This window comes from Ascaphus truei, chromosome 19, assembly GCF_040206685.1.
Source record: "Ascaphus truei isolate aAscTru1 chromosome 19, aAscTru1.hap1, whole genome shotgun sequence".
In the NCBI taxonomy this organism is placed as follows: Eukaryota; Metazoa; Chordata; class Amphibia; order Anura; family Ascaphidae; genus Ascaphus; species Ascaphus truei.
Genome location: NC_134501.1, coordinates 27,639,780 through 27,666,761, shown reverse-complemented (window position 1 = coordinate 27,666,761; position 26,982 = coordinate 27,639,780). Strand labels below are relative to the sequence as shown.

Here is a 26,982-nt window from a genome sequence, read left to right as displayed (position 1 = left end):
TCAGTGATAATGTTCCTGCCTTTGAAATAGGGGTGGTGGGAATGGGGGGGGGGAGGGGGGGCTGATTTGACGACTCTGGATTTTCAGCAAGTCACATTATCTCTTTGTTCCCTAGGCATTAAACTTAGAATGTAAGCTCTTCACCAGGACATTTTATGTATGCTTGGGAAGCATAGCTATATAAGGAAATATATTGTTATTCGGTATCAGGTATGGGTTTGATAATCATGAACGCCATTGACATTTGGCCCATATATGGCTATTAGCAAGATGAACACAAATGCAAAGTTGGTGCTTTGCATTCTTCCAAGAATCCTCTAGTGTTGTCCTCTGTTGAAGATAGGATAAATGGCTTTGTGGACCATTTCATGTGATGCAGTGTTGACAGTTCTTTTGGACTCACCTCTCTTCTCTCTGTCTCTTGCAGAATGTGCTGGCAAAAGCTTTGTATGATAATGTGGCAGAGTCTCCGGACGAGCTGTCTTTTCGGAAGGGGGACATCATGACGGTGCTTGAGAGGAACACTCAAGGGCTGGATGGCTGGTGGCTCTGCTCTCTCCATGGGAGACAGGGCATTGTGCCCGGAAACAGACTTAAAACCCTGGTAGGAATGTACGACAAGAAGCAGGGTGGTGGTGACCAGGGACCTCAGAAGCCTCAGCAGCAACCACAACAACAGCCACCCCAAACTCCATTGCCTTATCACCAAGGTGTCTATAATGTGCTGTCTACATCAACCCAATATACGCCTATGCATTCTGCTTACCAGAGTCAAAGTGGAGACAATGTCTATTTGATTCCAGCACCACCTAAAGGGCAACAAGGACTATATCAGAGTCCCCAGGGACCACAGCACCCAGGTCAGACTACCCCATCCAAACAACCTACCTTGTACCAAAACCAGCCATCCCAAAACCAGTTCCCAAGCCAAGTTCAAGACATTTATCAGGTCCCGCCATCTATGAACCAGCCACATGAGGTCTACCAGGTCCCAGTGGGACCCTCAAGCCCTCCACAACCTCATGATGTTTATCAAGTCCCACCATCTGCTGGTACAGGACAAGACATCTACCAGGTCCCGCCTTCAATGACGCCATCACAGGACATCTACCAAGTTCCTCCATCCATGGACATGAGGGTCTGTGAAACCAGGAAACCACCTGGAAAGGTAAACACTGTGATATGCTGCCAATTCCTATACCTAACGCTTGAGTTGGGTGAAAAGCTTTGTTTAAAATGGAGAGGTGCCCATTTGCATGCCATTACCCAGAATCCTCGCCTGCAGTCATCGCATGACGTGACAGTAGTGTAGGGCAAATGAGGCAGGTTGTTGGGTAGACCTGTAAAAACACTCATGAATTTCCTGCAATAAAGACAAGGAATTTTAGGAGTGTTAATGGGGGGAGACGAGGAAGTAGTTGCACTGTGTGGCCCACCACACTTCAATCATTGTCTGGGCCTCTAAAGGATTCAGTTGCACCTTTAAATATTTCATCTTGCTAATGAACTCCATTGTTGAAGCAATAAAGGCTGTGGCAGCTGTTGATGGCGCCTCTGTTTGCTATCATTGCGGTATTGATCGGTCATGAATAAGCTCTGAACAGCACTTTAATTAAATAAAGCCTGTAGAAGAATGAGCAGAACTCACTGTAAAATAAATAAATATATTATATATATATATATATATATATATATATATATATATATATATATACACACACACACATTATTGGGTACAAATCTTAATATTGTGTTTAATACATGGGCGGAAATGGCAAAAGCAGTGGTACTGTTGTACTGTGATTGATTAAAAAAAAAGACCGACATTAAAAGAGAAATCCAAGCGACATGTTTATTTATACCCAGATTTGCACATGTAATGAGATACACACAGACTGAAATGTGCTTATATTACTATTATATTTTGTTTGTTTATACAATATTTTACCAGGAAAAATGCCTTCAGAGTTACCGCTTGCTAAAGTTTGCCCTGGGCACAGAGAAGAGGCGACCATGTTAAAATGACAAACCTATTAAAGTGGGGAACAGCCGAAGTCTTGATGGAAATTAGAGAGGAAGCTGATTTGAGGGACCCGGGTAAATTGTTCTAGACGTTGGATGATCGGTACGAGAAGGAAGAGCGACCCGATTCTTTATTGAACCATGGCACTATAAGCAGGTTTCTGGACGCGGATATAAGGAGATAAGAGCTGTGTACATTAGGGGGTGGGAAGCCTGCTCAGGTAGTTGGGTAACTTGTCCAGTATATGAAGGTGAGACCGGAAAGATGTACGTTGTGTCTGGACTGGAGGGATCGCCAACCTCGTCCAATTAACATGTCACAAGGGTGGGCGTTAAATTTACAGAATAAGACAAAACGGCACAAAACGGCACATTGAGCTGTGAATTTGGGGTGCTGTACACTATATCCCCATAGCCCCCCTGCTGTGCAATGTGCTTCCTAACCAATTTATTTCTATAAAGCATTGCCAGTTTGGAACACATTTTGGATTTCCGTTTGTCACTATGCAAAGCAAATGTGAAATTGGAGTCAAGCCACATACCCAAGTATGTAATGCTACTAACGAGGCAAGATTAGTATTAGAGCTGGTTCCAATCAGTAGCTCTGTCATGGGAAGCTTACGAAATGTAGCCTTCATCCCAAACACCACATTACTGATATGTACGTGTTTAGAAACAGTTTGTTTTGGGTGAACCAGTTTTCAACCTCAGAGAAATCAGATTGCAGTATATCGTGAAGGTCAGAGAGGCTGGGATTGCCTGCACGTAGGAGGCTGGGATTGCCTGCACATAGGAGGCTGGGATTGCCTGCACGTAGGAGGCTGGGATTGCCTGCACGTAGGAGGCTGGGATTGGTGCACGTAGGAGGCTGGGATTGGTGCACGTAGGAGGCTGGGATTGCCTGCACGTAGGAGGCTGGGATTGCGTGCACGTAGGAGGCTGGGATAGGCTGGGATTGCCTGCACGTAGGAGGCTGAGATTGCGTGCACGTAGGAGGCTGGGATTGCCTGCACGTAGGAGGCTGAGATTGCGTGCACGTAGGAGGCTGGGATTGCGTGCACGTAGGAGGCTGGGATAGGCTGGGATTGCCTGCACGTAGGAGGCTGGGATTGCGTGCACGTAGGAGGCTGGGATAGGCTGGGATTGCCTGCACGTAGGAGGCTGGGATTGCCTGCACGTAGGAGGCTGGGATTGCGTGCACGTAGGAGGCTGGGATTGCGTGCACGTAGGAGGCTGGGATTGCGTGCACGTAGGAGGCTGGGATTGCGTGCACGTAGGAGGCTGGGATTGCGTGCACGTAGGAGGCTGGGATTGCGTGCACGTAGGAGGCTGGGATTGCCTGCACGTAGCAGGCTGGGATTGCCTGCACGTAGGAGGTTGGGACTGCGTGCACGTAGGAGGCTGGGATTGGCTGCACGTAGGAGGCTGGGATTGCCTGCACGTAGGAGGCTGGGATTGCCTGCACGTAGGAGGCTGGGATTGCCTGCACGTAGGAGGCTGGGATTGCGTGCACGTAGGAGGCTGGGATTGCCTGCACGTAGGAGGCTGGGATTGCCTGTACGTAGGAGGCTGGGATTGCCTGCACGTAGGAGGCTGGGATTGCCTGCACGTAGGAGGCTGGGATTGCCTGCATGTAGGAGGCTGGGATTGCGTGCACGTAGGAGGCTGGGATTGCCTGTACGTAGGAGGCTGGGATTGCGTGCACGTAGGAGGCTGGGATTGCCTGCACGTAGGAGGCTGGGATTGCCTGCACGTAGGAGGCTGGGATTGCGTGCACGCAGGAGGCTGGGATTGCGTGCACGTAGGAGGCTGGGATTGCGTGCACGTAGGAGGCTGGGATTGCGTGCACGTAGGAGGCTGGGATTGCGTGCACGTAGGAGGCTGGGATTGCCTGCACGTAGGAGGCTGGGATTGCGTGCACGTAGAAGGCTGGGATTGCCTGCACGTAGGAGGCTGGGATTGCCTGCACGTAGGAGGCTGGGATTGCCTGCACGTAGGAGGCTGGGATTGGTGCACGTAGGAGGCTGGGATTGGTGCACGTAGGAGGCTGGGATTGCCTGCACGTAGGAGGCTGGGATTGCCTGCACGTAGGAGGCTGGGATTGCCTGCACGTAGGAGGCTGGGATTGCCTGCACGTAGGAGGCTGGGATAGGCTGGGATTGCCTGCACGTAGGAGGCTGAGATTGCGTGCACGTAGGAGGCTGGGATTGCGTGCACGTAGGAGGCTGGGATTGCGTGCACGTAGGAGGCTGGGAATGCGTGCACGTAGGAGGCTGGGATTGCCTGCACGTAGGAGGCTGGGATTGGTGTACGTAGGAGGCTGGGATTGGTGCACGTAGGAGGCTGGGATTGCCTGCACGTAGGAGGCTGGGATTGCCTGCACGTAGGAGGCTGGGATTGCCTGCACGTAGGAGGCTGGGATTGGTGCACATAGGAGGCTGGGATTGGTGCACGTAGGAGGCTGGGATTGCCTGCACGTAGGAGGCTGGGATTGCCTGCACGTAGGAGGCTGGGATTGCCTGCACGTAGGAGGCTGGGATAGGCTGGGATTGCCTGCACGTAGGAGGCTGAGATTGCGTGCACGTAGGAGGCTGGGATTGCGTGCACGTAGGAGGCTGGGATTGCGTGCACGTAGGAGGCTGGGATTGCGTGCACGTAGGAGGCTGGGATTGCGTGCACGTAGGAGGCTGGGATTGCCTACACGTAGGAGGCTGGGATTGAGTGCACGTAGGAGCCTGGGATTGCGTGCACGTAGGAGGCTGGGATTGCCTGCACGTAGGAGGCTGGGATTGCGTGCACGTAGGAGGCTGGGATTGCGTGCACGTAGGAGGCTGGGATTGCCTGCACGTAGGAGGCTGGGATTGCGTGCACGTAGGAGGCTGGAATTGCGTGCACGTAGGAGGCTGGGATTGTGTGCACGTAGGAGGCTGGGATTGCCTGCACGTAGGAGGCTGGGATTGCGTGCACGTAGGAGGCTGGGATTGCCTGCACGTAGGAGGCTGGGATTGCGTGCACGTAGGAGGCTGGGATTGCGTGCACGTAGGAGGCTGGGATTGCGTGCACGTAGAAGGTTGGGATTGCCTGCACGTAGGAGGCTGGGATTGCCTGCACGTAGGAGGCTGGGATTGCCTGCACATAGGAGGCTGGGATTGCCTGCACGTAGGAGGCTGGGATTGCGTGCACGTAGGAGGCTGGGATAGGCTGGGATTGCCTGCACGTAGGAGGCTGGGATTGCCTGCACGTAGGAGGCTGGGATTGCCTGCACGTAGGAGGCTGGGATTGCCTGCACGTAGGAGGCTGGGATTGCGTGCACGTAGGAGGCTGGGATTGCGTGCACGTAGGAGGCTGGGATTGCGTGCACGTAGGAGGCTGGGATTGCGTGCACGTAGAAGGCTGGGATTGCCTGCACGTAGGAGGCTGGGATTGCGTGCACGTAGGAGGCTGGGATTGCCTGCACGTAGGAGGCTGGGATTGCGTGCACGTAGGAGGCTGGGATTGCGTGCACGTAGGAGGCTGGGATTGCCTGCACGTAGGAGGCTGGGATTGCGTGCACGTAGGAGGCTGGGATTGCGTGCACGTAGGAGGCTGGGATTGCCTGCACGTAGGAGGCTGGTATTGCCGCACGTAGGAGGCTGGGATTGCGTGCACGTAGGAGGCTGGGATTGCGTGCACGTATGAGGCTGGGATTGCGTGCACGTAGGAGGCTGGGATTGCCGCACGTAGGAGGCTGGGATTGCCTGCACGTAGGAGGCTGGGATTGCGTGCACGTAGGAGGCTGGGATTGCGTGCACGTAGGAGGCTGGGATTGCGTGCACGTAGGAGGCTGGGATTGCGTTCACGTAGGAGGCTGGGATTGGTGCACGTAGGAGGCTGGGATTGGTGCACGTAGGAGGCTGGGATAGGCTGGGATTGCCTGCACGTAGGAGGCTGGGATTGCGTGCACGTAGGAAGCTGGGATAGGCTGGGATTGCCTGCACGTAGGAGGCTGGGATTGCCTGCACGTAGGAGGCTGGGATTGCGTGCACGTAGGAGGCTGGGATTGCGTGCACGTAGGAGGCTGGGATTGCGTGCACGTAGGAGGCTGGGATTGCGTGCACGTAGGAGGCTGGGATTGCCTGCACGTAGGAGCCTGGGATTGGCTGCACGTAGGAGGCTGGGATTGCCTGCACGTAGGAGGCTGGGATTGCCTGCACGTAGGAGGCTGGGATTGCGTGCACGTAGGAGGCTGGGATTGCCTGCACGTAGGAGGCTGGGATTGCGTGCACGTAGGAGGCTGGGATTGCCTGCACGTAGGAGGCTGGGATTGCCTGCACGTAGGACGCTGGGATTGCCTGCACGTAGGAGGCTGGGATTGCCTGCACGTAGGAGGCTGGGATTGCGTGCACGTAGGAGGCTGGGATTGCGTGCACGTAGGAGGCTGGGATTGCGTGCACGTAGGAGGCTGGGATTGCGTGCACGTAGGAGGCTGGGATTGCGTGCACGTAGGAGGCTGGGATTGCGTGCACGTAGGAGGCTGGGATTGCCTGCACGTAGGAGGCTGGGATTGCGTGCACGTAGGAGGCTGGGATTGCCTGCACGTAGGAGGCTGGGATTGCCTGCACGTGGGAGGCTGGGATTGCGTGCACGTAGGAGGCTGGGATTGCGTGCACGTAGGAGGCTGGAATTGCCTGCACGTAGGAGGCTGGGATTGCGCTGACGTCATCAACGCGACGGCGCACGGGGTCAGATTGCCATGGTAACACGACGTCATTTGATGCCGCGACATCACGTTTCCATGGCAATGAGATGCCGTGTGATGTCACGTTGGGGCGTCCGCGCCATCATTTCATGCTGGGGTTATAAAAGAGATGTAGGGGGCGGCGGCAGCAAGGAGGCAGCCGACACATGTAAGTGACTTCCCCTTACGTCCGATAGGCCCGAGAGCGCGGAAAATGCATATGGGGGGGAATTTTTGCCGCCACAAAATTGTGCCGCCCTAGTCCCGGGCCTAATGGAAATCCGCCTCTGGCCCCAGAATAGACCTTTGGGGGACCCCACAGGTAACACCCACATGGTTATAGTTGGAGCCTGGGACAGACACATATTGGGATCTTCCTGATATATAAGAGTTAAACCAGTTTAAAGCATGTGGTCCAATACCAGAGTACTGGAGCTTGTTTAACACAATAGCGTGGTCAACAGCATCAAAAGAATGAGCAAAAACTAGGAATATTGCACCAGTCAACTTTCCGGGGTCCAGTCCACACTGGATCTCAATGCAAATTTGAAGAGGGTCGTCACTGTGGAGGGATTTGGTCAGACGCCAGATTGCAATTGACGTAGAAAATCTGACTTCTTATAAAAGCTGCTTATTTGGAGACGAGCACATCCTTCTACGACTGTGGATAATAGCGGTAGAATAGAGAGGTCTGTAGTTTGAGGCAATGACTTTGTCACCACTTTTTAAGACCGGGATAACTCTAGCGGGTTTCCAGACCGTAGGGATTTGCCTGGGAGGCAACATAAGAGTTAAGGAGGCAATTGGTTTAGCAATGACGGGGGCACGAATACGTAGGAACTTAGGGTTGTAATGGGTCAGGCCCACATTGGTTGTTTTAGCTTAAGGAGATCCCAAAATCTGTTCTTCACACTGGGATACATTGAAATTCATGAGCACAGTGAGGAGGGGGTGCTGATATAGGGGGGCTCTCAGTCTGGGCTTATGGTTTAAGGTCACGTTTGTGTCTTGATAATAAGGAACTAGCACACCCCACAAAGTATTCATTGAATGTGTTGGCAATGGCTGAATGATCAAAGAAATGTACACCATTCTTTCTGACAATGGAAGGTTCTTGATGTGCTACAGGGCTCAAATATATTAGTGATGACTTTCCAGAATTTGATGTGTTTGGATCAGAATGGTCAGCGCAGTGCTGAGATGATGCCCTGTGCAGGTATTCCACAGGGCTCTGCAATTTCCCGGGTCTTGTGTAGTCAGTTCATTCGCATCGACACCACAAGGCATCACTACAGCGGTTAAGCTCAGTAAGATGGGATGTCCCCTCAGGAAGGTGGGCCTCCGGGACGCTGACTCAGTGCAGTGTGGATATCACAGAGTTTTAGGAACGCAGATGGGAAATAGTTGATTCTGTACCAAGTACAGTTGGTGAGGACGACCAGAAATAGCTGAATGTTAACATTTCTATCTGTTCTAGTGAATAGGACTTTAGGGCGAACATTTTAATCGTTTGATTTTACGTATGCACAATTGCATGATCAGGGGCGCCGACAGATTTCCTGGGGCCCAGGACTAGGGCTCCGAAACCCCCCCCCCCTCCCGGGGTCAGCGATCATGCGAGCCCCCCCATTTCACACATCTATCTCCCCCTTTTCCCATGTATTTTACTTTCCCCCGTCGCACTCTTACCCCCTCTCCCTCACCCTGTCCCCCCCCTCACCACCTCTCTTACACCCCTCACTCTCCCCCTCCATCAATTACCCCTCTCTCACTCAATCCTGCTCTCTTAATCTCCCCTCACACTCATTGCCTCACCTCCGCCCCCTGGCCACACACACACAATCCCCCCACAATAATTACCCCCCCACAAAATACATACAACCTCTGACCCCCAAATACATACAACCCCCCTACTCCTCAAATACATACAACCCGTCCCACCCCAAATACATACAAATCTTCCCCAACCCCCAAACATATACAATCCCCCCAAATACAAACAAAAAAAAACATGCCCCCCAAATACATACAACCCCCCCCCCCCAAATAAATTTAAAAAAAACCCTACCCCATGGCTGACCTGACGTCCCGGTTTAGCTGGGACACTCCCGGTTTTTATCAGCACTTGCCAGCCGCGCATGCGCCGACTCCGTCCCGGTTTTGGTCACCCTACCTACCCCCCAAATACATACAAACTCCCACCCCCCAAATACACACAAACACAAAAAAAAAACGCCCCCAAATACATACAAAACACACACTTACCTTGGGGCTGGCCTTGCACGCTGTGCAGGCCTCTCTCACTTTCCCGCGCAGTTGGGCCCAACTTCTTTATCCGGCTACCTGTGCTCTGGTTACTGCCGGGCCCCGGCTCTCCCCAGCTCACTGCCCCACGCCGAGCCCCTCTCTCATACCGGTGCATGTCGGGGAGGCCCGGCGCCCACATGGGGAGTCAGAGTGATGGAGAGGCGGCCCCCCTGTCGGCGGCCCCCCTGTCGGCGGCCCCCCTGTCGGCGGCCCCCCTGTCGGCAGCCCCGTGCATGATCACTGAAAGTGCCGGGTACAATATCAGAGGTTTGGATTCTGTCGGGACAGGAGGATACGATTCAATCAGTGAGCGGTTACAGTTTTTTTTAATTTAAAGGAGCAGGTTGAGAAATTTGTGGTTTTCTGGGTCAAGCCAATTGAGGTTGAAGTCAGCAAGAACTACTAGCTCAATATTTCTATTCTGGTGCACGTTATTTCCAGTTACAGGTGCACTTATATAATGTTTTTTGTTGTATACTTGTTTTGAACCTTTTTCCTTTTCTGGTTCGTCCTGACTGGCTAACCAGATGCTGTACGTTCTGATTGGCTGGCTTCGCTTTTCTAGTCCCGACCCCCCCCCCCCCTCCCTGCACGCGCCCCCTCCCTGCACGCGCCCCCTCCCTTACCTTCTTTTCGGCTCCCGGCGTCAAATGACGCCGCGGGGTCACGTGACGTCACATTGCAATGCCAACGTGACGTCACATATCCCCACGGCTATGTTGCCATGGTGACGCGTCGCCGAAGAGAAGGTAAGTGAAGTTGCAGAGGCCTCACGCGATCCCCCGGCATTAATTTAAATGCCTCGGGGGAAGAGCGCGGGGCCTCTGCAACCGCCCGCGCCCCCCCTGAATAATCTTGCGCCCCCCCTGGCGGTCGCACCCCCCTGTTTGCGCACCGCTGCCATATAGCACTGTGTCCCTAGGAGGGACTGACCCTTAACCATGTCACTGCCATTAGTACACTTTGCCCCTAGGAGAGACTGACCCCTTAATCATGTCACTGCCATTAGTACACTTTGCTCCTAGGAGGGACTGACCCCTTAACCATGTCACTGCCATTAGTACACTTTGCTCCTAGGAGGGACTGACCCCTTAATCATGTCACTGCCATTAGTACACTTTGCTCCTAGGAGGGACTGACCCCTTAACCATGTCACTGCCATTAGTACACTTTGGCCCTAGGAGGAACTGACCCTTTAACCATGTAATTGCCATTAGTACACTTTGCGCCTAGGAGGGACTGATCCCTTAATCATGTCACTGCCATTAGTATACTTTTGCGCCTAGGTGGGACTGACCCCTTAACCATGTCACTGCCATTAGACACTTTTGCCCTAGGTGGGACTGACCCCTTAACCATGTCACTGCCATTAGTACACTTTGCCCTAGGTGGGACTGACCCCTTAACCATGTCACTGCCATTAGTACACTTTGCCCTAGGTGGGACTGCCCATCTAAGTTGCAATGAAAGAAAAAAGGGGGCGAATTCAGAGTTTCTTTTGCAGGAGAAATAAGAGCGGTTTTGGAGTTTAGGAGACAGCATGCAGCTGGCAGGCTACTAATTAGAAATTAACTATAATTATGGCTCATTTAACATGTAGCCGAAGCAGATGGGTCACTGGCGTGTCTGGCATGGAGTTGCGCTCGGCTCCTTGTTTGTGCCCAGCAGTTCTGGAAGGGGCAGAGTGTACCCCTGTGTGTGTCAGAACGGCGTGCAATGGCTTAATTGGCTGTGAAAATGATCCTGTAAAGAGGTGTTTTCCTGCAGTCTCGGAGGGGGGGGCTGCGTCTTTCTGGGCAATATCAAGAAGCACAGAGAGACTCACGTGTTGGGTGTACATGGATCATATAGAACTTTGGGGGGGGGGGAGGGTGGGAAGGGTCCCACAAAAAAAGTGCTTGTTGTGTTTGTGTGTATGTGAATGTATCTGTGAATTTCGGTGTTTGTGTGTCTCTATATGTATGCATGTGTCTGTATACTGTATGTGCACATCTGTGTGTAGGGTTGCCAGGTGTCCGGTATTGAACTGGACTGTCCTGTATTTGGACACTGTCCAGTAAAACATAAGAGGTAATACTGGACATGTATGTGTATACCGGTATTACCTCTCTGGACATGTTTGTGTATACCGGTATTACCTCTCTGGACGTGTATGTGTATACCGGTATTACCTCTCTGGGGCGTGTATGTGTATACCGGTATTACCTCTCTGGGCGTGTATGTGTATACCGGTATTACCTCTCTGGGCGTGTATGTGTATACCGGTATTACCTCTCTGGGCGTGTATGTGTATACCGGTATTACCTCTCTGGGCGTGTATGTGTATACCGGTATTTCCTCTCTGAGCGTGTATGTGTATACCGGTATTACCTCTCTGGGCGTGTATGTGTATACCGGTATTACCTCTATGGGGGTGTATGTGTATACCGGTATTACCTCTCTGGGCGTGTATGTGTATACCGGTATTACCTCTCTGGTCGTGTATGTGTATACCGGTATTACCTCTCTGGACGTGTATGTGTATACCGGTATTACCTCTCTGGGCGTATATGTGTATACCGGTATTACCTCTCTGGGCGTGTATGTGTATACCGGTATTACCTCTCTGGGCGTGTATGTGTATACCGGTATTACCTCTCTGGATGTGTATGTGTATACCGGTATTACCTCTCTGGGCGTGTATGTGTATACCAGTATTACCTCTCTGGGAGTGTATGTGTATACCGGTATTACCTCTCTGGGCGTGTATGTGTATACCGGTATTACCTCTCTGGGTGTGTATGTGTATACCGGTATTACCTCTCTGGGCGTGTATGTGTATACCGGTATTACCTCTCTGGGCGTGTATGTGTATACCGGTATTACCTCTCTGGGCGTGTATGTGTATACCGGTATTACCTCTCTGGGTGTGTATGTGTATACCGGTATTACCTCTCTGGGCGTGTATGTGTATACCGGTATTACCTCTCTGGGCGTGTATGTGTATACCGGTATTACCTCTCTGGGCGTGTATGTGTATACCGGTATTACCTCTCTGGGCGTGTATGTGTATACCGGTATTACCTCTCTGGGCGTGTATGTGTATTCCGGTATTACCTCTCTGGGCGTGTATGTGTATACCGGTATTACCTCTCTGGGCGTGTATGTGTATACCGGTATTACCTCTCTGGGCGTGTATGTGTATACCGGTATTACCTCTCTGGGCATGTATGTGTATACTGATATTACCTCTCTGGGTGTGTATGTGTATACCGGTATTACCTCTCTGGGCGTGTATGTGTATACCGGTATTACCTCTCTGGGCGTGTATGTGTATACCGGTATTACCTCTATGGGGGTGTATGTGTATACCGGTATTACCTCTCTGGGCGTGTATGTGTATACCGGTATTACCTCTCTGGTCGTGTATGTGTATACCGGTATTACCTCTCTGGACGTGTATGTGTATACCGGTATTACCTCTCTGGGCGTATATGTGTATACCGGTATTACCTCTCTGGGCGTGTATGTGTATACCGGTATTACCTCTCTGGGCGTGTATGTGTATACCGGTATTACCTCTCTGGATGTGTATGTGTATACCGGTATTACCTCTCTGGGCGTGTATGTGTATACCAGTATTACCTCTCTGGGAGTGTATGTGTATACCGGTATTACCTCTCTGGGCGTGTATGTGTATACCGGTATTACCTCTCTGGGTGTGTATGTGTATACCGGTATTACCTCTCTGGGCGTGTATGTGTATACCGGTATTACCTCTCTGGGCGTGTATGTGTATACCGGTATTACCTCTCTGGGCGTGTATGTGTATACCGGTATTACCTCTCTGGGTGTGTATGTGTATACCGGTATTACCTCTCTGGGCGTGTATGTGTATACCGGTATTACCTCTCTGGGCGTGTATGTGTATACCGGTATTACCTCTCTGGGCGTGTATGTGTATACCGGTATTACCTCTCTGGGCGTGTATGTGTATACCGGTATTACCTCTCTGGGCGTGTATGTGTATTCCGGTATTACCTCTCTGGGCGTGTATGTGTATACCGGTATTACCTCTCTGGGCGTGTATGTGTATACCGGTATTACCTCTCTGGGCGTGTATGTGTATACCGGTATTACCTCTCTGGGCATGTATGTGTATACTGATATTACCTCTCTGGGTGTGTATGTGTATACCGGTATTACCTCTCTGGGCGTGTATGTGTATACCGGTATTACCTCTCTGGGCGTGTATGTGTATACCGGTATTATCTCTGAGAGTATGACTGCAGGTATATTGCAGGCACAGTGAGTTCCTGCCCCATAGAGCTTACAATCTAATTATGGTGCCTGATGCCCAGTGAGATAAAGTCGCTTGACAAGGTGACAAGAAGACCGGATCACCCACTTCAAAGGCTAGAGACTTTACCCACTGACCGACTCGATCCTGTTTTGTAAACCCCCAAATCTGAGGCATTACGTGGCTGATGGCTTTCAATGTGCGGCTCCTATAAATGCTGCTATATAGGACGAGGCATTCAGTCTGTGGCTATATAGGACGATGTATTGCGTCTGCTTATATGGGATGAGGTATTGAGTCTGTGGCTATATGGGACGAGGTATTGAGTCTGTGCCTATATAGGACGAGGTATTCAGTCTGTGGCTATTCGGTACGAGGTATTCAGTCTGTGGCTATATGGGACGAGGTATTCAGTCTGTGGCTATATGGGACGAGGTATTGAGCCTGTGGCTATATAGGACGATGTATTGCGTCTGCTTATATGGGATGAGGTATTGAGTCTGTGGCTATATGGGACGAGGTATTGAGTCTGTGCCTATATAGGACGAGGTATTCAGTCTGTGGCTATTCGGTACGAGGTATTCAGTCTGTGGCTATATGGGACGAGGTATTGAGTCTGTGGCTATATGGGACGAGGTATTGAGTCTGTGGCTATATGGGACGAGGTATTGAGTCTGTGGCTATATGGGACGAGGTATGGAGTCTGTGGCTATATGGGACGAGGTATTCAGTCTGTGGCTTTATGGGACGAGGTATTGAGCCTGTGGCTATATGGGATGAGGTATTGAGCCTGTGGCTATATGGGACGAGGTATTGAGCCTGTGGCTATATGGGACAAGGTATTGAGTCTGTGCAATATGGGACGAGGTATTGAGTCTGTGCTATATGGGACGAGGTATTGAGCCTGTGGCTATATGGGACAAGGTATTGAGTCTGTGCAATATGGGACGAGGTATTCAGTCTGTGGCTATATGGGACGAGGTATTGAGCCTGTGGCTATATGGGATGAGGTATTGAGCCTGTGGCTATATGGGACGAGGTATTGAGCCTGTGGCTATATGGGACGAGGTATTGAGCCTGTGGCTATATGGGACGAGGTATTGAGCCTGTGGCTATATGGGACAAGGTATTGAGTCTGTGCAATATGGGACAAGGTATTCAGTCTGTGGCTATATGGGACGAGGTATTCAGTCTGTGGCTATATGGGACGAGGTATTCAGTCTGTGGCTATATGGGACGAGGTATTGAGTCTGTGGCTATATGGGACGAGGTATTGAGCCTGTGGCTATATGGGACAAGGTATTGAGTCTGTGCAATATGGGATGAGGTATTGAGCCTGTGGCTATATGGGACGATGTATTGAGCCTGTGGCTATATGGGACAAGGTATTGAGTCTGTGCTATATGGGACGAGGTATTGAGTCTGTGCTATATGGGACGAGGTATTGAGTCTGTGCTATATGGGACGAGGTATTGAGTCTGTGCTATATGGGACGAGGTATTGAGTCTGTGCTATATGGGACGAGGTATTGAGTCTGTGCTATATGGGACGAGGAATTGAGTCTGTGCTATATGGGACGAGGTATGGAGCCTGTGGCTATATGGGATGAGGTATTGAGCCTGTGGCTATATGGGACGAGGTATTGAGCCTGTGGCTATATGGGACAATGTATTGAGTCTGTGCAATATGGGACGAGGTATTGAGTCTGTGCTATATGGGACGAGGTATTGAGCCTGTGGCTATATGGGACAAGGTATTGAGTCTGTGCAATATGGGATGAGGTATTCAGTCTGTGGCTATATGGGATGAGGTATTGAGCCTGTGGCTATATGGGATGAGGTATTGAGCCTGTGGCTATATGGGACGAGGTATTGAGCCTGTGGCTATATGGGACAAGGTATTGAGTCTGTGCAATATGGGACGAGGTATTGAGCCTGTGGCTATATGGGACGAGGTATTGAGCCTGTGGCTATATGGGACAAGGTATTGAGTCTGTGCAATATGGGACGAGGTATTCAGTCTGTGGCTATATGGGACGAGGTATTGAGTCTGTGGCTATATGGGACGAGGTATTGAGCCTGTGGCTATATGGGACAAGGTATTGAGTCTGTGCAATATGGGACGAGGTATTGAGCCTGTGGCTATATGGGACGAGGTATTGAGCCTGTGGCTATATGGGACGAGGTATAATGTCTGTGCTATATGGGACGAGGTATTGAGTCTGTGCTATATGGGACGAGGTATTGAGTCTGTGCTATATGGGACGAGGTATTGAGTCTGTGCTATATGGGACGAGGTATTGAGTCTGTGCTATATGGGACAAGGTATTGAGTCTGTGCAATATGGGACGAGGTATTGAGCCTGTGGCTATATGGGACGAGGTATTGAGCCTGTGGCTATATGGGACAAGGTATTGAGTCTGTGCAATATGGGACGAGGTATTCAGTCTGTGGCTATATGGGACGAGGTATTGAGTCTGTGGCTATATGGGACGAGGTATTGAGCCTGTGGCTATATGGGACAAGGTATTGAGTCTGTGCAATATGGGACGAGGTATTGAGCCTGTGGCTATATGGGACGAGGTATTGAGCCTGTGGCTATATGGGACGAGGTATAATGTCTGTGCTATATGGGACGAGGTATTGAGTCTGTGCTATATGGGACGAGGTATTGAGTCTGTGCTATATGGGACGAGGTATTGAGTCTGTGCTATATGGGACGAGGTATTGAGTCTGTGCTATATGGGACGAGGTATTGAGTCTGTGCTATATGGGACGAGGTATTCAGTCTGTGCTATTGGGAGAAGGAGTGGCTCAGTGAGTAAAGACACTGACTGACACTGAGATTGCTGCAGGGGAGCCTGGTTCAATTCCCGGTGTCGGCTCCTTGTGACCTTGGGCAAGTCACTTTATCTCCCTGTGCCTCAGGCACCAAAAACATAGATTGTAAGCTCTACGGGGCAGGGACCTGTGCCTGCAAAATGTCTCTGTAAAGCGCTGCGTACAATTAGCAGCGCTATACAAGAACATGCTAAAAAAAAAAAAAAAAAAAAAAAATATGGGACGAGGTATTGAGTCTGTGCTATATGGGACGAGGTATTGAGTCTGTGCTATATGGGACGAGGTATTGAGTCTGTGCAGTGTGTAATGGGAGATGTTGGATATTAGGTGTGATCTGTGTCATGAAGCACTTACACTTCCTTCCCGCAGCACCCCCCTTAAGGCTGCGGACATGGTGCGGAGACGCGCGGAGGCTGAGGGAAAGCAGGTGCTTTCTCTGACCATAGTACTCGGGCTGTGGGGGGGCGTTCCTGGGGGCGTTCCCAGTGACGTCACGGAGCTGGTTCGCCCTCAGTGGGTGAACCGCTCACGTGACTGCCCTGTCGCACGAGAAATCAGTTTGAACTGATTTCTTGTGCATCGCTCGCCCCCTCCTGCCTCCGCACGCATGCGCCCGCATGCCGCATGTACGCGAACACTGCCTATTAAGGCAGTCTGTTCGCTCAGCGTGCGGACGCGTCCGCCCGGTCTGAGGTACCATGGACGCAGCCTTAGAATGATAGTGCGTGGGTATTAACCGCGTGTTAACCGCGTGTCGCACACGTTCAGCATCGATTAAACAGAATAATCCAAATGGTTATTATTATTCTTTAGAAGGAGTATTTGGAAGAACGTGTTCCCGGCCCCTGTACGTCCGTCCCGCACCTCTCTCTGCCATCTCTAGATATTCACTCCACCGTCCCGAATCCTCCCCCTCCACCCGCACCACAAGCATAGGAAGAGGTGTTTTAATTTATTTAGGAATTGTTAGTTGCCTTCTTTCATTTATTTATTTATTTATTTATAAAATGTGTTACCAGGTAGTGATACAGTGAGAGTTACCGCTCGTTTTCACGCATGTCCTGGGCACAGAGTTACAATAACAAATACATAGTTACATTAAGTGAGCAGGTTATACATTATATACAAGACATAGCATGCGCAGTTAGGCTGAGATTATAGTGCCGGCGACGGTCGCTGGAAAATCAAATAAAGATGACTCCAGCGATCGCGACCAATCGGTCGCCCCGTCACGTTGTGCTTACTAATAAGTGCAGGCGACAGCGGCAATACGTTTGTTTTGCTGCGACGTCGCTGTCTCCGGCACTATAACCGCAGCCTAAGGGTGAGTCCCCAGTCTTCACTGTGGCACGCGCGCCCGGCGGGGGGGGGGGGGGAGGCGGCGCTACACTGCGATCGGCGGTCTGAGGGGAGAGGGAAGGTTTGCGACAGGAGGGGGTGTGGTGGTGGGTTTGCGGGGGCGTGGCGCTGGGTTTGCGGGGGCATAGCCATGACGTCCTGCGGCTGGTTCGCCCTCATTGGCTGAACCGCCGGCGGGGGCGTGGCCACGCCTCCGTCGCAAATGCTAATTTTAAATTCCCCTGCCTCCCTGAAAACCTGTGGGGCACCGCTGGGGAAACGTGCGCGACAAGGTAGGGACTGGGACCGGCCTGACTGGGGGGCGGGGCTTGATCGCACAGCGCACGCCGAGGCGTGCGCTGTAGTAGTTACTAAGAGATAATATATATTATGGGCGAATGTAACAGTTACAGACCAGATTCAAATGTGAGACAGCTTTAGTTTTGAAAGAACTTAGACTGGTGGCGGCTGTGAGAGTCTCTGGTAGGTTGTTCCAGTTTTGGGGTGCACGGTAAGAGAAGGAGGAACGTCCGGATACTTTGCTGAACCTTGGGACCATGAACAGTCTTTTGGAGTCAGATCTCAGATGATAAGTGCTGCGTGTGGTAGGGGTGAGGAGCTTCAAAAAGTCAGACTGAAGTATGTGTTGAAGGTCAGAGAGGCTATGGCTGTGTGCATATAGGATTGTGTCATCTGCATACATGTGTATAGAAGCTTCCTTACAAGCTGTGGGAAGATCATTGATGATGACTGAGAAGAGTAGGGGCCCCAGAACAGTGCATTGTGGGATCCAAGGGGTTGGAGTTAGAGCCTGAGATGGACACATGTTGGGATTTACCCGATAGGTAGGAATTAAACCAGTTTAAAGCATGCTTCCCTATTCCAGAGCTCTGGAGTTTGTTAAGCAGGATAACATGATCAACTGTATCAAAAGTCTTTGCAAAATCTAGGAATACTGCACCAGTGAGTTGTCCCCGTTCCATTCCACACTGGATTTCATTGCAAACTTTTAGCAGGGTAGTTATGGTGGAGTGTTTGGGGCGAAAGCCAGATTGGAATTTGCTTGGGAAATTTGTCTTGGTATAGTAATCGCTTAATTGGGAGTGGACACATTTTTCCATGACTTTGGATAGTGGTCACCTCTCTCCATCTTTCTTCTCCCAGATAAAATCTCCTTCCCCCTCATCTCACTATCCCTCCCCTTCATCTCACTCTTCCTCCCCTCTCACCCTCCTCCCCTCTCTCTCCATCCCTCTCGCCTCTCTCCATCCCTCTCTCCTTCCCCCCTTTCCCTCCCTCACTCCTTCCCCTCCTCCCTCTCTCCTTCCCTCCTCCCCTCCTTCCCCCCTCCCCTCCTTCCCCCTCCCCTCCCTCTCTCCTTCCCCCTCCCCTCCCTCTCTCCTTCCCCCCTCCCTCCCTTCCCTTCCACCCCCTCCCTCCCTTCCCTCCCCTCCCTCCCCTCCCTCTCTCACTCCCCTCCCTCTCTCCTTCCCCTCTCCCCCCTCTATCCTTCCCCCTCCTCTCTCTCCTTCCCCCTCCTCTCTCGCCTTCCCCCCTCCCCTCTCTCCTTCCCACCCTCTCCTCTCTCCTTCCCCCTTTCTTCCTCCCTCCTTCCCTTCCCTCTTCTTCCCCCTCCCTTCCTCTCTCCTTCCCCCCTCCCTTCCTCTCTCCTTCCCCCTCCCTTCCTCTCTCCTTCCTCCCCTCTCCTTCCCTTCTCTCCTTGCCCCCTCTCCCCCCCTCTCCCCTTCCCCCCTCTCTCCTTCCCCCCTCTCTCCTTCCCTTCTCTCCTCCCCCCCCTCTCCCCTTCCCTTCCCCCCCCCTCTCCCCTTCCCTTCCCTCCTCCCTCCTCTCTCTCCCCCTCCCCCCTAGAAGTATTTAAAAATACCTATTGGTGTCAGATTATGTCCAAAAACTGCGACCAATCCCCCTGGTATGACCCCATAAACATGTCCCATTAGTACACTCTGGTCCAAGCAGGGACTGACCCCGTAAACATGTCACTGTCATTAGTTTATTTTGGTCCTAGGAGCGGCGGACCCCTTTAATTGCGCATACCTGTAGCTTCAAATTAGTCTTGTTACACAAAATCTTTTTCTACCAAAAGGAAATAGAATAAACCAATCAGCAAAAAGAGATTAACGGACGGGATTTAGGGAGATGGCTGTTTCCCGGGAGTTTAATGCTGGATTTGATTGTGTTGCAGTATAAAGGGTCAGCACCCCCTGGGGAAGAAATTAACCTGGACATGTTTCCAGGTTTCAACGGAGGTGATTGACACCTTACAAAAAATTGGACACGTATAAATATTTGTAAATATATATTTTATTTAAGTTAACACTTTCACTGTAAACAAAAACTTTGGGGATCAGGGGAGGGTGTTTTAAAAAAAAATGTTGCTACAAACTTTATCTGCAGTATTTTGCTGGTAAGACTGTTTGTCAGCCCTCAGAGCCGCAGGTAAATATTTATTTTTGCTCTGTCGTTAAATATTGGCGCCATCATTAGTTAAAGAAATAAATAGGTGTAGCTGAGTTCAACGAAAGATAAAGGGATATCCTTGGGGTTCCCCCCCCCAATATGTGTTTTATAGGGGGTCCACATGGGAGCAGACAAATGTTAATGGTATGGTGAGAGCAGCCACAAACGGCACAATTTATTTAATTGGCTCCAGTTTATTTGAGGACAGCTCCTCTGATCTTAGTTTTCAGGAACGTCTGGAATTTGCGACTAATCTTATCCACAGAAAGCCGGTCAATCTTATTCATGCTAAAGGGGCAGTCCCATGTATTAGACAGCTCTCTCTCTCTCTCTAGAATTCTCTCTCTCAAGATCTCTCTCTCTCTCAAGATCTCTCTCTCTCTCTAGAATTCTCTCTCTCAAGATCTCTCTCTCTCTCTCTCTCTCAAGATCTCTCTCTCTCAAGATCTCTCTCTCTCTCTCAAGATCTCTCTCTCTCTCTCTCTCAAGATCTCTCTCTCTCTCTCAAGATCTCTCTCTCTCTCAAGATCTCTCTCTCTCTCTCAAGATCTCTCTCTCTCTCTCTCAAGATCTCTCTCTCTCTCTCAAGATCTCTCTCTCTCTCTCAAGATCTCTCTCTCTCTCTAGAATTCTCTCTCTCAAGATCTCTCTCTCTCTCTCAAGATCTCTCTCTCTCTCTCTCTCTCTCTCTCTCTCTCTCTCAAGATCTCTCTCTCTCTCTCAAGATCTCTCTCTCTCTCTCTCTCAAGATCTCTCTCTCTCTCTCAAGATCTCTCTCTCTCTCTCTCTCTCTCTCTCTCTCTCTCAAGATCTCTCTCTCTCAAGATCTCTCTCTCTCTCTCAAGATCTCTCTCTCTCAAGATCTCTCTCTCTCTCAAGATCTCTCTCTCTCTAGAATTCTCTCTCTCAAAATCTCTCTCTCTCTCTCAAGATCTCTCTCTCTCTCTCTCAAGATCTCTCTCTCTCTCTCTCTCAAGATCTCTCTCTCTCTCTCAAGATCTCTCTCTCTCTCTCTCAAGATCTCTCTCTCTCTCAAGATCTCTCTCTCTCTCTCAAGATCTCTCTCTCTCTCAAGATCTCTCTCTCTCTCAAGATCTCTCTCTCTCTCTAGAATTCTCTCTCTCAAGATCTCTCTCAAGATCTCTCTCTCTCTCTCTCAAGATCTCTCTCTCTCTCAAGATCTCTCTCTCTCAAGATCTCTCTCTCTCTCTCAAGATCTCTCTCTCTCTCTCAAGATCTCTCTCTCTCTCAAGATCTCTCTCTCTCTCTCTAGAATTCTCTCTCTCAAGATCTCTCTCTCTCTCTCAAGATCTCTCTCTCTCTCTCAAGATCTCTCTCTCTCTCTCAAGATCTCTCTCTCTCTCTCAAGATCTCTCTCTCTCTCTCTCTCTCTCTCAAGATCTCTCTCTCTCTCTCTCAAGATCTCTCTCTCTCAAGATCTCTCTCTCTCTCTCTCAAGATCTCTCTCTCTCTCAAGATCTATCTCTCTCTCAAGATCTATCTCTCTCTAGAATTCTCTCTCTCAAGATCTCTCTCTCTCTCTCAAGATCTCTCTCTCTCTAGAATTCTCTCTCTCAAGATCTCTCTCAAGATCTCTCTCTCTCTCTCAAGATCTCTCTCTCTCTCTCAAGATCTCTCTCTCTCTCTCAAGATCTCTCTCTCTCTCTCAAGATCTCTCTCTCTCTCTCAAGATCTCTCTCTCTCTCTCTCTCTCTCAAGATCTCTCTCTCTCTCTCTCTCAAGATCTCTCTCTCTCTCAAGATCTCTCTCTCTCTCTCAAGATCTCTCTCTCTCAAGATCTCTCTCTCTCTCAAGATATCTCTCTCTCGATATCTCGATTTCTCCCTCTCCCTCTCCCTCCCTCTCTCCCTCTCTCCCTCTCTCCCTCTCTCCCTCTCCCTCTCCCTCTCCCTCTCTCTCCCAGGTTTCACTTCTGCATCCTTTGAAAAACCTCCTATATTTTCCTTTTGAATGGAAACACCAATTTGTTCTCTCATCCATCCCGCTGCTGCCAGCTAACCGCAGCGGTTACGTTTAAAGCTGCAGACCAGCAATATCCAACACGTTTGTTTTTTTTAATAAATCTGCCCTGTACTATGAGAAAATAATTATAGCATTTAAAAAAGAACAAAAAAAACCCCGGACATTTTTAATGTATTATAATGTAACAAGCATTGTTTGTTTCTATAGCGACAATTTACAAGGTCCCATCACCTTCCTCTTCTGAAACAGGCTCTGGCACACCCCTTTTTGAGCCCTGCCCTCTCTAGCAGTGCACCAATTGTATCTAGTGACTGTCAAAATTGCTCTGAAAATCCGTTAGTCCCGGGATAGAACAGCATGGCGGATGGAATCAGATGAAGCTTATGTTTCCAGTCTGATGATGTCACTGCCCTCACTTTGGGAGTAAGAGCCAATAAACAGCGAGGATGAGACAAGCAGGTCATAACTCAGAAGATGACACGCGGCTTTCTACTGGTGACCCTGCCGTCGTGTGTAAAAACAGGCGCAGCAAAAATTACAAACATCTGGGGAACATGGTGTCCCCGAACGTCAGGGGGACCATCGAAGAGCTACCGGGGACCCCCCAGTTCATGATTAAAAAAAAACAATTTCCATGTGAGGGGAGACGTTGCATTAAACGTAACAGATGCATCAAAACCTATAAGCCAGGGGCGGCCAACTCTAGTCCTCAAGTCGTTGACTGAGCCACTGATTGAGCCACCTGTGCTGAAGCAGGGGTAGCCTGAAAACCTGACCTGTTGGTGGCCCTTGTGGACTGGAGTTGGCCACCCCTGGAGATCCGCCCTTCGGGACAGAGAAACTGCATGGCCATGGAGCCTTTAAGCAATCATTCATCCCCCGTTACCTCCCCCAACGTAACCCCCAAAGAACAGCAGGTAACCAAGATTAGAGGTCATATTGGGCAACCGCTTTATTGATTTAATTTGTTTAAACCAAATGGAGACAGAAACTGCCCCCCCTCCCCCCCTCCCCCTGCCAGCGTGTCCTCAAGCCAATGGCACCCACCCCACTGTGGCCAACCTTGGAAGCCAGGTGCCGCCCATCACCCAAAGACAACCAAGGGCAGGTCACCAGTACCTTACCGCCCAGGAGATTCGGCTTCCCCCCCACTTTACACCCTGTCCCACGTGAAACATTAATCGGAGCCCCCTGCTGGCAAAGTATCACCACGCTAACATTCCCCAACGCCGCTCCCATGTCTCAAACTGAACCAATATACCGAACGGCCCTCTCCCCCTTGAAGGCCCCTGGAGGGACGTCCCCACACCACCCCCGCTCATCTTTAACCCCTTGCTGACATGTCCCCCACCAGGAATGGGAAGAGGAGACACGGTGTGGGGGACCTCGCCCCGGGGGGGGGGGGGGTCACCCTGACCCTTTCTTGTGGATATTACTCCGAATGACGCGCTTATCTCCCAGAAACGTTGTGGTTGTTTCGTTAACACAATGGATGTTCCGTGAAGCTAACGACTTCCTTCCGGCCGTGTGCAGGTGTCGGTAACTCGCTGCGCGCATTGTGCTCCCGGAAATCTCATTCACTGAGGCGCACAGTACATAAAACCTTCTTATTCAGGGGGTGAAGTGAGCTCAATTAATCAATTAAAGTATATCGTTAGTCTCCTAGGACAGGGTGCTTAACTCCAGTCCTCAAGACGCCCCCTCCCACACACACAGGGTCAGGTTTTAAGGAAATCCCTGCTTCAGCACAGGTGTCTCAGTCAATGACTGCACCACCTGTGCTGAAGCAGAGATATCCTGAACACCTGACCTGTTGGGGGGGCCTTGAGGACTGGAGTTGATCGCCCCTGGCCTAGGACCAAACTGGTCCCCCCCTCCCCTCTTTCCCCCCTCTCCCCCCCTCCCCTCTCTCTCCCCCCCCTCTCTCACCCTCCCTCCTCTCTCTCACCCCCCCTCCTCTCTCTCACCCCCCTCCTCTCTCTCACCCCCCCTCCTCTCTCTCACCCCCCCTCCTCTCTCTCACCCCCCTCCCCTCTCTCACCCCCCCTCCCCTCTCTCTCCCATCCCCTCTCTCTCCGCCATCCCCTCTCTCCTCCCCCCCCTCTTTCCTCCCCCCCTCCCCTCTCTCACCCCCCCTTCCCCTCTTTCACCCCCCTCCCCTCCCTCTCCCCTCTCTCCCCCCCCTCCCCTCTCTCCCCCCCTCCCCTCTCTCCCCCCCCTCCCCTCTCTCCCCCCCCCTCCCCTCTCTCTCTCCCCCCCCTCCCCTCTCTCTCCCCCCCCTCCCCTCTCTCTCCCCCCCCTCCCCTCTCTCTCTCCCCCCTCCCCCCTCTCTCTCTCCCCCCTCCCCTCTCTCTCCCCCCCCTCCCCTCTCTCTCCCCCCCCTCCCCTCTCTCTCCCCCCCCCTCCCCTCTCTCTCCCCCCCCTCCCCTCTCTCTCCCCCCCCCTCCCCTCTCTCTCCCCCCCCTCCCCTCTCTCTCCCACCCTCCTCTCTCTCTCCCCCCTCCCCTCTCTCTCCCCTCCCCTCTCTCTCCCCCCTCCCTTCTCTCCTCCCCCCTCCCCTCTCTCCTCCCCCCCCAGGGTGGGATAAGGGGAAAGAAAACACTTGATTGACAGACACTCCCCCTATTCAGCAGGGAGCTGTAGGAAAAGCAGTTGGCCATTCACTTCCAGAGAAACATAAGCAGTCAAATCTTTGATGTTAGGCCGGTTAGATTTGTTAAAATAGGTCAATTACACTGTTACATTGTTTAACAAAGACTCCTCTTTTTTTTTTTTAACTTAATGTAAGAGATCTCTTCTTTCCAACACTCTTTTTTAAATTGTCTGAATCCGAAGCTCCGTTCAGGAGATAGAAGCGTTGGAAATATTACATGATGCGGGAGGTTAAAATGGAGCTCTCTCCAGAGCCCAGTGCAGTCTAAAGGTTACCATGGCAACCTCACAACCTAGAGAGTAGGGAAATTCTCATTTGAACCCAGTGGTTAAAGAGCTCAGTGGTCAAGAATAAGGTGCTAACATTATACAAGTTATATGCTAAATTTAGACAGCAGATACTTTATCCTATATCCGTACTTACAGTATATTGATCCAGAGGAAGGCAAACACAAAACCCCAGTGACATATTATCCAATGATATCTCTCAGGGGAAATATAAATTCCTTCCTAGATCACCATCCTTCCCATGTTTATTTATTTGGTATATCCCTTGTATACCTTTCCTTTCTAAAAAGATGTCCAACCTTTTTTTGAACAAATCTATTGTATCTGCCATCACAGTCTCCATGGGTAATGAATTCCACATTTTAACTGCCCTTACTGTAAAGAACCCTTTCCTTTGTTGCTGGTGAAATCTCCTTTCCTCCAACCTAAAGCGATAACCCGAGTCCTTTGTACTGCCAGTGGGATGGACAGTTCTTTTGAAAGCTCCTTGTATTGTCCCCGAATATATTTGTATATAGTTATCACATCCCCTCTTAGACGCCTCTTTTCTAATGTAAATAAATCTAATTTAGCTAGCCTCTCCTCATAAATTAGATTGTCCATCCCCTTTATTAATTTGGTGGCTTTTCTCTGCACTCTCTCTAGTTCCATAATGTCTTTTCGTAGGATTGGTGCCCAAAAGTGTACTCCATATTCAAGGTATGGTCTTACTAATGCTTTGGAAAGGGGAATAATTATGTTTACTTCCCTTCCATCCATTGCCCGTTTGATGCAAGATAAGATCTTGTTTGCCTTTGCAGCTACTGCTTGACTTTGGGCACTATTGCTAAGCCTGCTGTCTACAAGCACTCCTAAATCCTTCTCCATCAAGGATTCCCCCAATTTAATGTGTAAGTTGCCTGTTTATTCTTGCATCCCAAATGCATAACCTTACATTTATCTGTATTAAACCTCATCTGCCATTTACCTGCCCAAGTTTCATGTCATTGACCGTTGCTGAGATACTGATCCAGGAAAAATAGGGTCCCCAGGATAGATAAAAATGGATGCCGTGAATCACCGTAGAAGCAAAACCTTTAGGTGTAGTTACACTTGTGCAATGAAGCTGCATCTTATACTCTCTAGTCCAAGTATCAACTGGCACTATAGAGTGACGCAGAGCATAACCTGACTGCAATGCATGGTGGGGCTGTCCCTCTCTTTCCCCGGTGCACAGCACGCATTGGGACTCCCCCAGCAAGACAGGGGGGCAGGGGGGGAATTTTAATCCGGGCATTTGGCGTTGCTAAGACCCTATCCTGGTTCCGCCTGTGTACAGATGCACACACGCTGGCATTCTCCGCATACATTTCTTCCCTGTCTGACGGCATAAAAATGGGAATCCGTCTCTCATTGTGCACCTGTCCCTCGGGTGCAGCGGATCGGGGCTCTGTGTGCCGTGTGCTGTATGTGTGTGCCGTGTGCTGTATGTGTGGTGCCGTATGCTGTATGTGTGTGCCATGTGCTGTATGTGTGCCGTGTGCTGTATGTGTGTGCCGTATACTGTACTGTATGTGTGTGCCGTGTGTTGTATGTGTGTGCCGTATGCTGTATGTGTGTGCCGTGTGCTGTATGTGTGGTGCCGTATGCTGTATGTGTGTACCGCGTGCTGTATGTGTGCCGTGTGCTGTATGTGTGTGCCGTATACTGTACTGTATGTGTGTACCGTGTGCTGTATGTGTGTGCCGTATGCTGTATGTGTGTGCCGTGTGCTGTATGTGTGCTGCATGTTTGCGCCGTGGGCTGTATGTGTGTGCTGTATGTGCATGCCGTGTGCGTGTGCCGTATGCTGTATCTTTGTGCCGTGTGCTGTATGTGTGCGCCGTATACTGTACTGTATGTGTGTGCCGTGTGCTGTATGTGTGCGCCGTATACTGTACTGTATGTGTGCGCCGTATGCTGTATCTTTGTGCCGTGTGCTGTATGTGTGTGCCGTATACTGTACTGTATGTGTGTGCCGTGTGCTGTATGTGTGTGCCGTATGCTGTATGTGTGTGCCGTGTGCTGTATGTGTGCTGTATGTTTGCGCCGTGGGCTGT

The 26,982-nt window shown here is 50.7% G+C and overlaps 1 protein-coding gene across 1 annotated transcript in view; it reads left to right on the top strand.

The window, feature by feature from the left end:
• BCAR1 (BCAR1 scaffold protein, Cas family member) overlaps nt 1-26,982 on the top strand; it is a 115,236-nt gene that overhangs the window by 41,133 nt on the left and 47,121 nt on the right. The window contains exon 2 of the mRNA XM_075577037.1: nt 428-1,168. Within this exon, the coding sequence (XP_075433152.1) occupies nt 428-1,168 (741 nt within the window). The remainder of the gene's footprint in view (nt 1-427; nt 1,169-26,982) is intronic.